The sequence below is a fragment of the Zeus faber genome (assembly GCF_960531495.2).
Source record: "Zeus faber genome assembly, chromosome: 19".
In the NCBI taxonomy this organism is placed as follows: domain Eukaryota; kingdom Metazoa; phylum Chordata; class Actinopteri; order Zeiformes; family Zeidae; genus Zeus; species Zeus faber.
Genome location: NC_137206.1, coordinates 789,490 through 807,120, shown reverse-complemented (window position 1 = coordinate 807,120; position 17,631 = coordinate 789,490). Strand labels below are relative to the sequence as shown.

General features: G+C 40.6%; 1 protein-coding gene across 5 annotated transcripts; it reads right to left on the bottom strand.

Annotated features, from left to right (window-relative positions):
• Positions 1-3,621: 3,621 nt before the first annotated feature.
• Positions 3,622-15,117, bottom strand: LOC307244810 (inositol monophosphatase 1-like). 5 transcript variants are annotated; one of them, XM_080020121.1, is made up of 10 exons: positions 14,940-15,117; positions 12,565-12,683; positions 11,947-12,080; positions 11,122-11,226; positions 10,526-10,571; positions 10,335-10,443; positions 5,604-5,712; positions 5,074-5,225; positions 3,833-4,378; positions 3,622-3,772 (listed from the first exon to the last, which is right to left on the bottom strand). In XM_080020121.1, the coding sequence occupies exons 2-9, from the start codon at positions 12,625-12,627 to the stop codon at positions 4,251-4,253; spliced, it is 846 nt and encodes a 281-aa protein (XP_079876247.1). In that variant the 5' UTR covers positions 12,628-12,683; positions 14,940-15,117; the 3' UTR covers positions 3,622-3,772; positions 3,833-4,250. The 5 variants fall into 5 exon arrangements, with proteins under 5 accessions (XP_079876247.1, XP_079876249.1, XP_079876251.1 ...); XM_080020123.1 differs by having other exon boundaries at positions 3,857-4,378; XM_080020125.1 differs by having other exon boundaries at positions 12,565-12,676.
• Between the last annotated feature and the right edge of the window lie 2,514 nt (positions 15,118-17,631).

Here is a 17,631-nt window from a genome sequence, read left to right as displayed (position 1 = left end):
TTGTTTCGTGTACTTTGGAACTGGAGGCGTTTTGTTTCGTGTACTTTGGAACTGGAGGCGTTTTGTTTCGTGTACTTTGGAACTGGAGGCGTTTTGTTTCGTGTACTTTGGAACTGGAGGCGTTTTGTTTCGTGTACTTTGGAACTGGAGGAGTTTTGTTTTCCCTTTCCATTTTGCTTTTTCGTTTTTTTACCCTTTGCTATTATGATTAATTGAATTATTTGTGTGTGTGAGTCTTTCTCAACCCATTTAAAAGTTCCGTTGCATCACTACGGGAGGAAGCGTTGTCCTCCCAGGAAGACGTGTGATATTCATTGACATACTGCTTGATGTGTTTTTCTTTCTTCTTCTTCTCTGGGCGGCTCCCGTTAGCGGTGGCCACAGCGGATCCTCTTCCTCCCTCACACCACCCGCCTCCTCCCTTACACCACCCGCCTGCATGTCCTGCCTCACCACGCTGGCTCCCTGAGGACTAACGGAAGTGGTGGTGCTGGTTGTTAAGCCTCCACCCATCCAATGTGGAGGTCAGACTGGTTGTCCTCATGTTTGAGCTGCAGCTTTTCACGCTGAGCTTCCTGACTCAGCCGCTCTGCTCCTCAGTGTCACCGTCCTGCATTTGTTTTTGTTTTGTTTTTATTACATATTTACCTGTTTACTGTAACATCTGAGCACCTTGAGAATGAATGTGACTTGGAAAATTCCAATTATCTCTCTCTCCTCCTGTCTCACCTCCATTACTTTGCCATTGAAGATGCTGCCATCCCTCCATCCCTCCCTCCATCCCTCCATCCCTCCATCCCTCCATCCCTCCCTCCATCCATCCCTCCATCCCTCCATCCATCCCTCCATCCCTCCATCCATCCCTCCATCCATCCATCCCTCCATCCTTCCATCCCTCCATCCATCCAGCCACTTGGTTCCAGTGTGGGGGCCGCTGTTCCCTGAGGGGCCACAGGGGGCGTAGCAGACACGAGGTGGCAGCACATTTCAAATCATTTTGACTTGATGTTTTTATCACAACTGACACAAAAACTTTGTGCTGAGACGTAAAAAAAAGATCAACTGAGCTTCTCATTTTACACATTTCAAATACAATACAAATTTCTTTACTTCCAAATATATAGCGCGGTATGTACGGTATGTGTACAATGTGTGTACGGTATGTGTACGGTATGTACAGTATGTACAGTATGTACAGTGTATGTCCGATGTGTACAGCATGTACACTATGTACGTGTATGTTGGATGTGTATGGTATGTGTACAGTATGTACATACCGTACAGTATGTGCAGTGTATGTTGGATGTGTACGGTATGTGTACAGTATGTTGGATGCATATAGTATGTACAGTATGTATGTGTATGTTGGATGTGTACAGAATGTACAGTATGTACGTGTATGTGTATGGTATGTGTACGGTATGTGTACAGTATGTACAGTGTATGTTGGATGTGTACGCTATGTACAGTATATACGGTGTATGTTGGATGTGTACAGTATGTACAGCATGTACAGTATGTACAGTGTATGTTGGATGTGTACAGTATGTACAGTATGTTCAGTATGTACGGTGTATGTTGGATGTGTACGGTATGTGTACAGTATGTGTACAGTATATACGGTGTATGTTGGATGTGTTCATTATCTACAGTATGTTCAGTATGTACGGTGTATGTTGGATGTGTACAGTATGTTTACGATATCACTCATTTTGTGGCTTCTTAGAATGAGAATGTCTAGTAAGCACAGTAGAAAGTACCTGACACTGATGTGTACTTCTAATAGAATGCTGACCTGACATGATATCGTCTCCACTCGGCGTAAATGTCGTCTTAAAGTAGTATCGCTGTAAAGTAATGCAGTTTTCTCAACGTCGTGGACATTGTGTACATGTTGATATTTCATGAAAGCGCAGTAAAATATCTTAGAGTCATCTATATTGAGATATTTGACGAAAAATATAGTGATATTCATTTCTGTGTTATGACAATAAATATGAATCATTCATGTTTTTTTAACACAAAAGCCACAAACCACATCCCTCATCCTCACCCCCAAACCCAATGACCTTTGACCCCGTGACTCCCGGACTGTTTTTGGCCTCGACAGCTCGCTATTTAAAATGCACACGCACGCACACTCCCTCAAGGCTGCTCACACTCCCAGTGTTCAACTTTGCTTTTGATTTGTTGTTGTTGTTGTTGTTGTTGTTGTTGTTGTTGTTGGGTTTTTGTGCCGTTTCATTTCACCTTGACCTCATTGGCTCAAACAAGTGAGTTCTGACTTTGTTTTTGGGAAGAGACCAGAGCGGCCTCCTGGAGGGAGAGGAGTGGAGTCGTCAGGTTGGGGAGATCCTTCAAGTCCAGCAGCGGGGGGGGACACACACATTTTATCATTTTAAATTTTTAAATTTGTTAATTTATGAATCTGTCCGAGAGAACGACGGCATCCACGATCCAGTAACTATTGGGCTCTCGGGTTGACAGGAAGTTGAAAGCAGGAAGCAAAGCTGCGTTGGTGGGAACTGGGAGAAGTGGAATATTCACCTTGAACAGACAAAGCAGATTCCACTGACAAGACTGTGTCGGGTGCAGCCCCCGAAAAAACAAAAACCAGGCTTTGTTTTCTCAGTCGTCCCGATGTGAACCCTAAGAGGAGGAAGTTACGACCAACGGGGAGGGAATGCATTTTAAAGATTTAGAGTAAATATCCCTTATAAAAACATATATCATAATACATCACACATCCAAAAAAAAAAAAACTAGGACTACAAGCCTCTGTTGCTGGTGCACGCCTGCACTTTACCAAGCACAGAAAACCAAGTACTCATGTTTATACTGCAAGCCTTTCACCGCACACCTCTTCAGCTTTTCTCTCATCAAATGCGTCTTTTTTTTATCATTATTGTTATTATCATTATTATTCTTATTCTTATTCTTATTATTGTTATTCTTCATCTTATTATTATTATTATTTCTACTGTATTATCATATTGAAACACCAATGAGTGGGGCTGAATCTAAACGTGCTAAAGCATTTATACATTAAATGTTCTTTGGTGGTTTATATCAAATTGATGCCACGTTTGTGCAAATTCAATCACGAGTCAAGGATCTTCATGTCGCACAGACACTATTTCTGATACAGCACTGACCCCTGGTGGCCTGAGGGAGAACTGCAGCCGGACTGGCGCTGAGTCTGTTTCTGCTGTGACGTTGTACTCTGTGTAAATGACAACATGCCTGACGCCACCAGTGCTGTGTTGAGCAGGGTTTGTTTTCATTTACTCAGTGCCGAGGATGGAGGACTGTAATTACGCTGCTGGATAATTACACATTAGACGGATATGAGCGAGAGGAGGGCGGGGTCACCGGGTCGGGCCCCCAGTGCAACACAGCTCTCTTGCTGATTAGATTTCAAGCTCTGAGTTTAATTTAATATAGAAAAAAAATCGATTTTCTTTGAGAAATCATCAATTATTTGCTTCCGCATTTTAAAACACCAAAATGTTGATTATGGTGTAGAAGAACTGGACTTATTTTGATCGTAAACAAAAACGAAAAGAAGAGAAATAAATAAAAATCGGACCATTTTTATACCAAAATGAAGACGTCACAAACTCAAAGTCAAAACAATTTAATGAACTTTAAGGTCCTATATTTACAGCTGTAAAACTGAATTTTAGACATTTTACAGACTGGCAGACCCTGGATGCATTTCTCTTTGAGACTAAACCAAACCCTAAACCTAAACATAAAGATAAACATAAACCTAACCCTAACCCTAACCCTAACCCTAACCCTAAACCTAAACATAAAGATAAACATAAACCTAACCCTAAACCTAAACATAAACCTGACCCTAACCCCAACCCTAAATCTAAACCTAAACATAAACATAAACCGAACCCACATTTGGTTCTAAATGTTAAAACGCATTTTATTCAACCGCGACGTCCATTTAGTCACGTGACATTTTACAAACTAAACATTTATCTGTAAAGTCTGGAGAGCAAACAAAGCTCACCAGCAGGTGGCAGTGGAGAGTATTACTATTGTGTCGTTAGAATGCGTCGCTAATGCCAAACAACACATCCTATAATATGCAAATGAGGACAATGACGTCATGTTGTTGAGTTTCTCTGTAGCTTTAATTCATGGCGTTGAGAGGTTTTATTCAGGGAAACAAAAGTGAAGCCAACGTTCTATGACTTGAATACAAGATGAAGACAAATAAATCATCCTCATCCTCATTTTTGGGTGACGGGGGCGTCGTCCCTCTTGGACGGGAAGATTTCGATCTCCTTGATGATCCGGTCGGCGATGGTCTTGTTGTTGGCAGAAACCATCCTCCTGGACATCAGGTCAAAGGGGCCGCCTGCACAAAACATCATACACATGATCATATTCTTATTACATATATGATTATATACTTTATTATACATATATTATATACATTACTATACACATTTTTATATACATTATGAACCACACGATAATTATACACATACTCATATACATGATATGGTTTTACAAAAAATGTCAGTGGTGAAGTCATGGTCTTCGTCATGGTAACGGTCATGGTAGTTTTTACGTAAACTCTGTTTTACTGACGAGTGGAATCAGTTCAGGGCCGGAGCTAAAACATAGAAACTGGATCTTTTTCTTTTCTTTACAGACCTGGAATCATAATTTCATATCGAGACGTTGAAGAGAAGACAAACATTTCTTTGTTTATATTACATTTCCCGGGACCACCGCGACTCCGCCCGATCTCAAATCGACGCATCATCGGCCTCGAATGCGGGTGGTGTGGCTCCGGGCTCCGGTGGCGCTGCGGAGTCGTAGCCGTCATCCATGTGTGTGTGGGAGTGAAAGACTCAAACCTGCCTCCGTACCATCCCCCACCCCATCCCCAGCTCAAATGGCAACGACAGTTTCCAACAAGCGGAGGAAGCAGCTGTGGAATAGTGTCCGTGACTCATGGAAGACAAGGGAAGATCCTCGCGGTTTCTAATGGAATTCTGGGACTTGAAGCGATGGATTCCCACTTTAAATGCCTTCCGAACTCACCGTCCACGTCCATCAGCACCCCGCCCGCCTCCGTCACGATGACGGCACCGGCGGCGACGTCCCAGCAGTGGATCCCGATCTCGAAGAAGGCCTCCACCGCCCCGCTGGCCACCAGGCACATGTTGGTGGCCGCCGTGCCCGAGCCCCGCAGGCTGCCGGCCACAAACAACACTTCATGTGTGATAACAACAACAATAACAACAATAATAACAACAATAACAATAATTATAATAACAATGACAACAACAACAGCAATTATAATAATAACAATAACAATAATAATAATAATAACAATAACAACAATGATACAAATAATAATAACAATAATAACAATAATAACAACAACAATTATAATAAAAACAATAATAATAATAATAATAACATTTCAATCACAGATAACTCAAATACACGATAATCACTGTTATAATACATAACCACAATTGCTGTGTGTCTAAGAGTGTGTGTGTGTTTTGTGTGTTTGTACATGTATGTGTGAGTGTCATGGCATCATGTGTGTGTGTGTAACTCACCCGTGCACGGGGATGCAGAGGATCCTCTGCATGGTGGAGAACACCTTGGTGACGGTCTCCTTGTCCCTGTTGGATCCCAGCTCGCTGATGATCATCGACTTCCTGATCTCTGCAAACAGCAGCGTGCAAAGTGTTCCCTGTGTTTACGTCACCTCATATTTACATCACCTCATGTTTACATCACCTCATATTTACATCACCTCATGTTTACATCACCTCATGTTTATGTCACCTCATGTTTACATCACCTCATGTTTACATCACCTCATGTTTATGTCACCTCATGTTTACGTCACCTCATGTTTACGTCACCACATATTTACGAGACCTAATGTTTACGTCACCTAATGTTTACATCACCTCATGTTTACATCGCCTCATGTTTACATCACCTCATGTTTACATCACCTCATGTTTACATCGCCTCATGTTCACATCACCTCATGTTTACATCACCCCATGTTTACATCACCTCATGTTTATGTCACCTCATGTTTACATCACCTCATGTTTACATCACCTCATGTTTACATCACCTCATATTTACATCGCCTCATGTTTACATCACCTCATGTTTACATCACCCCATGTTTACATCACCTCATGTTTACATCACCTCATGTTTACATCACCTCATGTTTATGTCACCTAATGTTTACGTCACCTCATGTTTACGTCATCACATATTTACATCACCTCATGTTTATGTCACCTCATGTTTACATCACCTCATGTTTACGTCACCTCATATTTACATCGCCTCATGTTTACATCGCCTCATGTTTACATCACCTCATGTTTACATCACCTCATGTTTATGTCACCTCATGTTTACGTCACCTCATGTTTACGTCACCACATATTTACGAGACCTAATGTTTACGTCACCTAATGTTTACATCACCTCATGTTTACATCGCCTCATGTTTACATCACCTCATGTTTACATCACCTCATGTTTACATCGCCTCATGTTCACATCACCTCATGTTTACATCACCCCATGTTTACATCACCTCATGTTTATGTCACCTCATGTTTACATCACCTCATGTTTACATCACCTCATGTTTACATCACCTCATATTTACATCGCCTCATGTTTACATCACCTCATGTTTACATCACCCCATGTTTACATCACCTCATGTTTACATCACCTCATGTTTACATCACCTCATGTTTATGTCACCTAATGTTTACGTCACCTCATGTTTACGTCATCACATATTTACATCACCTCATGTTTATGTCACCTCATGTTTACATCACCTCATGTTTACGTCACCTCATATTTACATCGCCTCATGTTTACATCGCCTCATGTTTACATCACCTCATGTTTACATCACCTCATGTTTATGTCACCTCATGTTTACGTCACCTCATGTTTACGTCACCACATATTTACGAGACCTAATGTTTACGTCACCTAATGTTTACATCACCTCATGTTTACATCGCCTCATGTTTACATCACCTCATGTTTACATCACCTCATGTTTACATCGCCTCATGTTCACATCACCTCATGTTTACATCACCCCATGTTTACATCACCTCATGTTTATGTCACCTCATGTTTACATCACCTCATGTTTACATCACCTCATATTTACATCGCCTCATGTTTACATAACCTCATGTTTACATCATCCCATGTTTACATCACCTCATGTTTACATCACCTCATGTTTATGTCACCTAATGTTTACGTCACCTCATGTTTACGTCATCACATATTTACATCACCTCATGTTTATGTCACCTCATGTTTACATCACCTCATGTTTACGTCACCTCATATTTACATCGCCTCATGTTTACATCGCCTCATGTTTACGACACCTAATGTTTGCGTCACCTCGTGTTTACATCACCTCGTGTTTACGTCGCCTCATGTTTACATCGCCTCATGTTTACATCGCCTCATGTTTACATCACCTCATGTTTATGTCACCTCATGTTTACATCACCTCATGTTTACGACACCTAATGTTTTATGTCACCTTATGTTTACGACACCTAATGTTTACGTCACCTCGTGTTTACATCACCTCATGTTTACGTCACCACATATTTACGAGACCTAATGTTTACGTCACCTCATGTTTACATCACCTCATGTTTACGTCACCTAATGTTTACGTCACCTCATGTTTACGTCACCTAATGTTTACATCGTCTCATGTTTACATCGCCTCATGTTTACATCGCCTCGTATTTACGTCACCTTGTGTTTACGTGACCTCATGTTTACATGACCTCATGTTTACATGAACTCATGTTTACATTGCCTCATGTTAACATAACCTCATGTTTACATCACCTCATGTTTACATCACCTCATGTTTACATCACCTCATGTTTACATCGCCTCATGTTTACGTCGCCTCGTGTTTACGTCACCTCGTGTTTACGTCACCTCGTGTTTACGTCACCTCATGTTTACATGACCTCATGTTTACATGACCTCATGTTTACATGACCTCATGTTTACATTGCCTCATGTTTACGTCACCTCATGTTTACATCGCCTCATGTTTACATCGTTCCATGTTTACGCGACCTCATGTTTACATGACCTCATGTTTACATCGCCTCATGTTTACGTCGCCTCATGTTTACATTACCTCATGTTTACGTCACCTCATGTTTACATGACCTCATGTTTACATCGCCTCGTGTTTATGTGACCTCATGTTTACATGACCTCATGTTTACATCGCCTCATGTTTACGTCACCTCATGTTTACATGACCTCATGTTTACATCGCCTCGTGTTTATGTGACCTCATGTTTACATGACCTCATGTTTACGTCACCTCATGTTTACATGACCTCATGTTTACATCGCCTCGTGTTTATGTGACCTCATGTTTACGTCGCCTCATGTTTACATCGCCTCGTGTTTATGTGACCTCATGTTTACATGACCTCATGTTTACATCGCCTCATGTTTACGTCACCTCATGTTTACATGACCTCATGTTTACATCGCCTCGTGTTTATGTGACCTCATGTTTACGTCGCCTCATGTTTACATCGCCTCGTGTTTATGTGACCTCATGTTTACATGACCTAATGTTTACATCGCCTCATGTTTACGTCACCTCATGTTTACATGACCTCATGTTTACATCGCCTCGTGTTTATGTGACCTCATGTTTACATGACCTCATGTTTACGTCACCTCATGTTTACATGACCTCATGTTTACATCGCCTCGTGTTTATGTGACCTCATGTTTACATGACCTCATGTTTACGTCACCTCATGTTTACATGACCTCATGTTTACATCGCCTCGTGTTTATGTGACCTCATGTTTACGTCGCCTCATGTTTACATCGCCTCGTGTTTATGTGACCTCATGTTTACATGACCTCATGTTTACATCGCCTCATGTTTACGTCACCTCATGTTTACATGACCTCATGTTTACATCGCCTCGTGTTTATGTGACCTCATGTTTACGTCGCCTCATGTTTACATCGCCTCGTGTTTACATCGCCTCGTGTTTACAGCACCTCATGTTTACATCGCCTCATGTTTACATCGCCTCGTGTTTATGTGACCTCATGTTTACGTCACCTCATGTTTACGTCACCTCATGTTTACGTCACCTCAGGTTTACATCACCTCATGTTTACGTCACCTCATGTTTACGTCACCTCATGTTTACATGACCTCATGTTTACATCGCCTCGTGTTTATGTGACCTCATGTTTACGTCACCTCAGGTTTACATCACATCATGTTTATGTCATTCCATCCATGGATTGCACACAAATCGACTTTTGGTGACAACGTTTTGACCAGTTGGTTTCTGAGGAAACAGTGCGGCCGCCATCTTGACCAACACTTCTATGCTGTAACAGCTGCCACAGTATTGCCCACACTTACAGAAATAATATATAAAAGCACTGATTTTGATTTTGTCTTCTGGCATTTAATGTTTTTGTATTATGAGCTTTGGTTTTTGCCGCCGTCTCCGCACACACTCAACACCAACGCTTCATTGCACTCTGAGCGACGCAAACATTTTTGAATTTCAGGAGGATCTCTGTCCCATTCCTTCCTCAACTCTTCATCAAGTTCTCAGTTGCACAGGGGCCCGCTTACTTTTCTCATTTCTGCTGCAATTGTCAAGATATTATTATTATTTTTCGGTTTGTTATTATTGTTTATATTATTATATTTATCATGATTAGGGATCCAGCCTGGAGCGCCTTTGGTATTTTTCCGGCTGAAAGTGTCTGCCGCACAGCACCCGCCGAACCCACGGACATGAATCCGCTGTGGTTCGATCTGCTTGGCTCTAGACTCCCTCGGTGTGAATTGGTTGCTGCGCCGGGAAATGAGGGACGAGAGCACCGACTGATGCTGTGTTCCATGGCAACTTGCAAAACTATGACTGGTGTCGGTAGGAAGCGATGTGGAGTTTCACGGGGAACTGGGAAAACTGTAATTTGTCACTAACACGACAAACATGGACCCTGCGCATTGCTATATTTAATTATTAATATAATTATTCATTAATTTGAAATGTTAAAGCCTGAAATATCTTTGTTTTATATATATCAGGCCTAAAACACATAATAAATATAATGACTATGAAGCTCAGTATAATTTCAAGGTAACTGGTTTTGTTGAATGTTTTGTTGAACACACACACACACACACACACACACACACACACACACACACACACACACACACACACAGGTACCTGTCACATCAGAAACCTCCAGTTTCTCTCCGTTGCAGAACGCCCCCTTGCCCTTGCGTCCGGTGTACATCTTGTCTTCTAAGCAGCTGTAGACCACTCCGAACTCCATCTGCGGAGACACGGAGACGCACATCAGAGTCCACACTGCAGAACCAGCATTTGTAAGTAATGGTAAACATTCTCTGACGTGCCTCTTTATTGACAGCGAAGCCGATAGACACCGCCACGAACGGGAACCTGAGGATAAGCAGAGTAAATCTGACTCTGATTCAAGCGGCAGCTGAAAACCTTTCATGTGGTTCAATATTGACTTTCAGACCCTTTGGTATTATCAAGCTGTTACCTAACACCGACCCTAACCCTTAGCGTATATTACCAAAGCTAAACTAAAATAAGATCACCTCTGTGGGTGGGGTGGTGTGGTTTGAGCAGCCACACCTGTCCTGGGTCTAGGTAACTGGGCCTTGGATCAGTGTGGCCGTACGCCTGTTGCTCATTAGAGTAATCGGTCGGAGGGCCCTGAAGATGCCACTCCAGTGGCTTGTGGCAGGCGAAGACCAGCCTTACATTACCAAATATAAATTGAACATGAAATAATCTAAGGTTATTTTAGAGCTCTGATTAGGGATAACCCTCACCCGAACAGGGGTAAGAGATAACCCTGACACTGGACTAAAAGACCAAGCTTAGACTTAGCACAATACAGTACACAGACATATTAGACAAATACAGTACACAGGCACATTTTAGTGCCTTAAATATAAATGCAGTGCTGATGGATTCCTACCCATGCACAAAGTTAGTGGTGCCGTCCACCGGGTCAATGATCCACGTGGCATTGTCCGTGAACTCACAAGGCATGCCAGCGGCTACGGACTCCTCCCCGATGAAGCTACGGGGAAGAGAAATCAGCAAACTGTTGAGACGCAAAAAGGATTCTGCATTTTTGAATTTGTACGTCTGCACGTTGCTGTTCGCTTGCAGTGCAGGTCAAAAATGAACGAACGATTCTTCATCGCAAAACGCAGTCTTTAGTGGTGCGTAGTGCTTTAACCCAACATCCCTCTCCAAAGTCTCTCATACCCAGTGGCTGTCCCTCTGCTCAATCACAAGCCAAGCACAAACTGTACAAACAGTCGAAAGTAGCATTGTAAATCATCATTTATTATCAGTCTAAACAACTGTGTGAAAAACCCATCTGAAAAGAATGCGACTGAATATGGACATATACTTAATATGCACTGATATCTGGTGGCTGAAAAAGGTGCATAACACCCAACCTAACAAAAAATAGATGAAAAAAGATGTCCTGACTCGAAAGGACGGAATCATCTAAAGGATGAAGGAGGATTTTTTTTGGAACTGTTTTAATTCAAGAAACAAAATGAATGTCACACAGATTTTCTACTTTTCTGCCCCACAACCAGTCAAAAATATGACGACATTATTCATGAAGTTTTTCCCCTTGAATGTGGGGACAATATTTTGCTGAGATACATTCAAAAAGGATTATGCATATTTTAACACGTCTACGTGTTTCTGTTGACTTGGCTAAGACGATCAACCCGCTGTTATTTAAATGTTGTGTTATATAGTGAGATCTCTGTCCGACCTGTGCGTGGGGAACTTTTCCTTAATACTTTCGATGATGATTTTTTCAACCTTCTGGTCGGTCTTTGTGACCAGATCCACAGACGAACTCTTGGTCATCACCCTCACTTCGTTCTCCAGCGCATCTCGAACAACCTGATCCAACACAACAGGATTGATGCATCGGTATGAGACAAAACCAACCAAACCAATGGAATCAATCGTATGGTACATGTTGTTTGAGATACGCATAGAAATTGTGGATTCCATCATCAGTTCTTCAGTTTGACAATGACCTCATGAGACCCAGCTAGAACCACGTAGATGATGGAAAACCAGATTAAACCAGTGCAGTAAGTTCATGTCACCAGTTCCCAATGCTCCTCAGTGCCCCTAATGTTGGGAGGGTTTACATTAGGAGGTACATGCAACATGCACTTGGACACTAAAGTGTTAATTCCTAATTCATTCATGGCATGAATACACAAGAATAATAATAATAGCTTTAAATAGTAATAAATAAAGTTAAGTAAAAATGTTGCGTAGCCGAGTTACAGCGACCAAGGACTTTCCATCGGAAAGATATTCAATTTATGTTCATCGTCATGACGAGCGGCTGGCAGGGTCACTTGAGCTCTACCTCTCCGGCTTTCCTGGCCACAGCCACAGCGTGGTCGAACGACTCCTGCCAGGGATCAGCCATGTCGCTTTACAGATCACTTGCTGGTCAGAGCCTGTGGGAACATGTGGAGCTGTCACCTCCACAAAAAACATTTCAACAATGAGCAATAAAGCATTCATAGGGACTGTTACAGTGTCAGAAACTTAACTTAGTCTATAATAAAATAGTGAAGCTTTGATGCAAACCAAATTATGTGAAAATTCAGGAATATACATATATACACACACAATAATTTATATATACCATTATATACCAATTCAGGACGTGCAGTATATCATATTTTGACACTGCTGACTCTGAGGCAACATTGACAAAGCTGCTTGTGACATGCCTCACACATTACGTAACTCTGCCTGCGGACTGTCTGAACAGCCACTTGAAAACCTTCCCAATGTCGAGTTAGAAGTGCAGCTCTGGACCGCGGCGCCCTGACGGCGGCTCTGGCAGCTTGGGTTGGGTTTGGCTTTAATGTCGCATGTTTGAGATGTGTCTTCTCCTACTTCTGCATTTAGCCAAAATCGTAAAAGATGATCAGCATTGTTATCATGTTTGAACTTGCTATGAAGGTAGGTAGTTTGGAAGGTGGGTAGCGGCTAGACAGGTAGGAAGAAAGCTATGGAAGTAGGAAGGAAGCTAGGTAGGAAAGTAGGGTAAGCAGGTAGGTAGGTCGGGAGGTAGACAGATATATCTATCTGCCTACCTACCGACCTACCTACTGACTGACCTACCAACCTAGTGACCTACCTACTGACTGACCTACCAACCTACCTACCTACGTAGTGACCTACTTACTGACTGACCTACCAACCTACCTACCTACCTAGTGACCTACCGACTGACCTACCTAGGTTGGTAGATAAGGTAGGTAAGTGTTATGTACGGTGGTTTTCTTGTTTCCTTCAATAAGGTAACGGACTACAAGAAGCACACACACACACACACACAGCGAGTGGGCGTGTTGATGACTACACCCACTTCTCTTGTGGGAACTTCACGCTCTTCTCTCACTGTCTCTATATAGTACATCATATATGTAGGAAGGTTAGTCCTACTCATTAAAGATTATAGGGTTTGTATCATGTTCAAACTTTCCTGTGAACTGTGAAGAACTGTGAGGATGCCTCTACATCTAAGGGGACGTTCTAAAAAACTTCATGAGGTAAAATAAAATGTACCCAGTTGTAGGGCACCATGGGTACGGGTAAAACACAAGTCTAATTTAATTACATTTTTATTTGAATGCCAAAAAGATAGCGTAGCTTCATGTATATATCAACACATCTCCTTATGACCTGGATTAATTGAAATGTATTATTATTATTTTTTTTAACATGTTAGGGTCATTTAGTCGTCTTAAGCTAATTTAAAGGTCAACTCAACACATTAAGCCAAAATCAGGACTTTTTCATACCGTCCAAAATGTTTTGTCATATTTTATGCGACCATTTTAGGATCTGACCTCGCCCTGACAACGGTATCAGTGTCTTACATAAGAAACACTGCATTCAAGCTGTTCTAGTGTTAATTGAATAGTACTATGTTGATGAAATACTATCAATATATTGATTTATTGATTGATTGATTGGCTTCAGCCCATAGCAACACCTTTATACATGCAGTTGTAATTATTTTGATATTAAAGATAGAATACTTAGATAGATAATAACAACACTAATAATAATAATAATACTACTAATAATAATAATAACAATAATAGTAGGAATTAAAATAGAAACGAGAAAATGCCAATATGCAATAAATCTGAGGATTAATAATATGTAATATATTATATATAATTTGTCATTATACAATAATTCTAAGGCCTAACCTAACCTAGAACAAATATAAAAGAATTATATGAATACAACAACAGAATAAACGTATAAATTAATACTATTATATCATTATAGAACCCAGAATGGCGATTGTGGCGCCTGCGCGAGCGCCTCCTGTCGATTACGCACATTTTAGTAATTATACAGCTTATTGTACGTAATCTCCGGGTATGTTGCAATGGCATCTCACTGCATATATGTATGAAGGTATGTGTGACAAATAAACCTCTTGAATCTTGAATAAGCAATCCACAATAGAATATGGCAATATAAAATACACTATATGCTAACCAATAAACAATAGAAATAAACATAGAAAAAACAATAAATAGTAATTAACCTAAAAAAAGCAATAAGCGACAAAAAAATACAATGTACTGTAAACCTAAAATGTTAACAACAAACAATTCACATTTTAATGGTTGTGCAATTGGTACAATTTTGTGCAATCATTTTTAATGTCAATATCATTTAAATAAAAACAAACCCAGAACGTACCTTTAAGAGCTGCTGTTCAGTTCAATGCTGCAGATCTTAACAAGTTTCCCATTTAAAGCACTGGCTGGAACCAGGCTATGTGGGAAAAGTACTGGACCCCGCCCTCGCATATTTCCAAATAGACCATGCAGTAAAACCAATGACAAAAAAAAGGAGAACAACCGAAGAAGGCAGTTTGTAATTCCCAGAGACGCAAGAGGCTACACGACGAGGAGAAGCTTCATTCACCACCCACGGCTCAAGTCGGACACACCCAGTTTTGACAGAGCTATATTCAAAAACAACTTTTACTGCACTGATGCACAACAAAAGCAACTAAAGTTTTCTGTTACTGCGCAGATTTCCTGCTTAATTTACCTTTAACTTAGTATTATCTTTCTTCCCACTAGTAATTGTGTTCCTTTGTTTTTTGTTTTCCCCTGAAGGGAAAACTTCCACCAAGAGCACATCTATGCTCCCAGGGCCCTATGTTTCCAGGATCCTATGTTCCCAAGGGCCTATGTTTCCAGGATCCTAAGTTCCCAGGACCCTATGTTTCCAGGATCCTAAGTTCCCAAGGGCCTATGTTTCCAGGATCCTATGTTCCCCAGGGCCTATGTTTCCAGGATCCTAAGTTCCCAGGGCCCTATGTTTCCAGGATCCTAAGTTCCCAAGGGCCTATGTTTCCAGGATCCTACGTTCTCAAGGGCCTATGTTTCCAGGATCCTAAGTTCCCAAGGGCCTATGTTTCCAGGATCCTAAATTCCCAGGGTCCTACCCTACATAGGACGCTGGGCACATAGGACTGATTCCACTTCCACCAACATAGCCTGCAGCCTTTGTGGAGGAGGTGGATTTTGTCATCATAGATTAGAAATGCACAGCACATATACAACTCTATAATAATAATAATAATTATTATTATTATTATTAAATAATGAAAAAATAAAACGTGCAAAATGCATTCAATAAAAATAAGTAATAAATCAAAATAACTACATTTGAGTTTTGGGTCACACATCTTGGGTCATATCCCTTCAACATGGAACAATATCATATATCAATATCCAATCCTGCTTCTATGATTAAATATCAATATCATGCATTTTCGTAGCATCAATCTATTATCTTTATTTTTTCTGAGCGGATACAGAACACCAGCAGCTGTGTTTGTGTCATGCTTTAAGCGTTCTGTCTGTAGTAATCCTCCAGTAATTGGGGAAATGAGGGTTTAGTGTGTAAGAATTTGGCTCTGCAACATATCCGTGCATTGCATCCGTGCATTGCATCCGTGCATTGCATCTGTGGCAGATCCCGCCACCAACCATGGGTTAGGATATATAGAGGAGTACATGCATATCACAAATACATCAAATGGCTGTTTTTAGCTAAATAAATATGGGATATCAAAATATGTGAAATTTATTTTTTACAAAATAATGTTGCGGATTACCAACATTTTTTATTCAGATCCTAAACAGTGTTTTGGCTTTTTTTCATTGTTTACTGTTTGTTCTGTTTGTAGAGAGTCAAATAGCTTGTGTGTGTTAAAAGTAACTTAGCCAAGGAAGCCTGATTTCTGATTCAGATTCTGTTCAACTCTCACATTACTGAAAAAATACAAATCTCTAATTTGGTAAAATGAACATTTATATAATTTGTTTTGGTTCAACCCCTGGTTTTCATTCAGATTGTGATCAATTCTCACAGGGCCAACAACTGCTATGAATTAAAATGACCATTTTGGGACATCCTTGATAATACAACAATGCTAAAAACAATGTACTTGGTCCGTCCTAGTTCTGTGTCAGACTGTATTATGATAAATGTACTGTATGAAGTACCGTATATAGTACCCTATGTAGTACCGTATATGGTACCGTATGTAGTACTGTCTCTCCGGATGGTAGAAGTGAAGCTGCAGAATGATCCGTTTCTGTTTCTCTGTGACAGGTTCAGACACGACGTTCGAGTCTCTGGCTCCGAACGCTGAGGGCGTGTTGGGACACAGTACAGTCTGTTATGTTGAGGTAGTGCTGTAGACAGGATTAATGTTCAGAACATCATCAAATATAATATTAATATTACCTTTATTACTGTAATAGCTCTTTCAAGTTCCGTGTCAGGAATTTCTCAGACTGAAATCTTTATTTCGCTCTCTAAACATTACAATGAAATTACAACCACCTGTTTAACAATGAATAAAGTGTGTAATAATTTAAATTTTTACATTTTACATTGCATTTAGCAGACGCTTTTATCCAAAGCGACTTACAATTATTCAAACACCGACGGACGCAGCCATCAGGAGCAATTAGGGGTTAAGTGTCTTGCTCAAGGACACTACAGCATGCTAGCAGGAGGAGCCTGGAATCAAACCAGCAACCTTTAGATGACTAGACCAACAGCTCTACCTCCTGAGCTACCATCCCCATAATAATAATAATAATAATAATAATAATAATAATAATAATAATAATAATAATAATAATAATAATAATAATAATAATAATAATAATGGACAGGATAATAATTAGAATAGTAAAAGAAGAAATACATATACAGACATAATAATGATACCAAGGCCAGTTTGAACAGGTGGTTTGGGAGCCACTCATAGAACTCATAAAAATTATGAAAGGAAACGGGTTAGGGTTCTGGCTCGTAGCGACAGATGTTGAGTTATTTTTGGAAAAATCCTCTTATTTTTGGA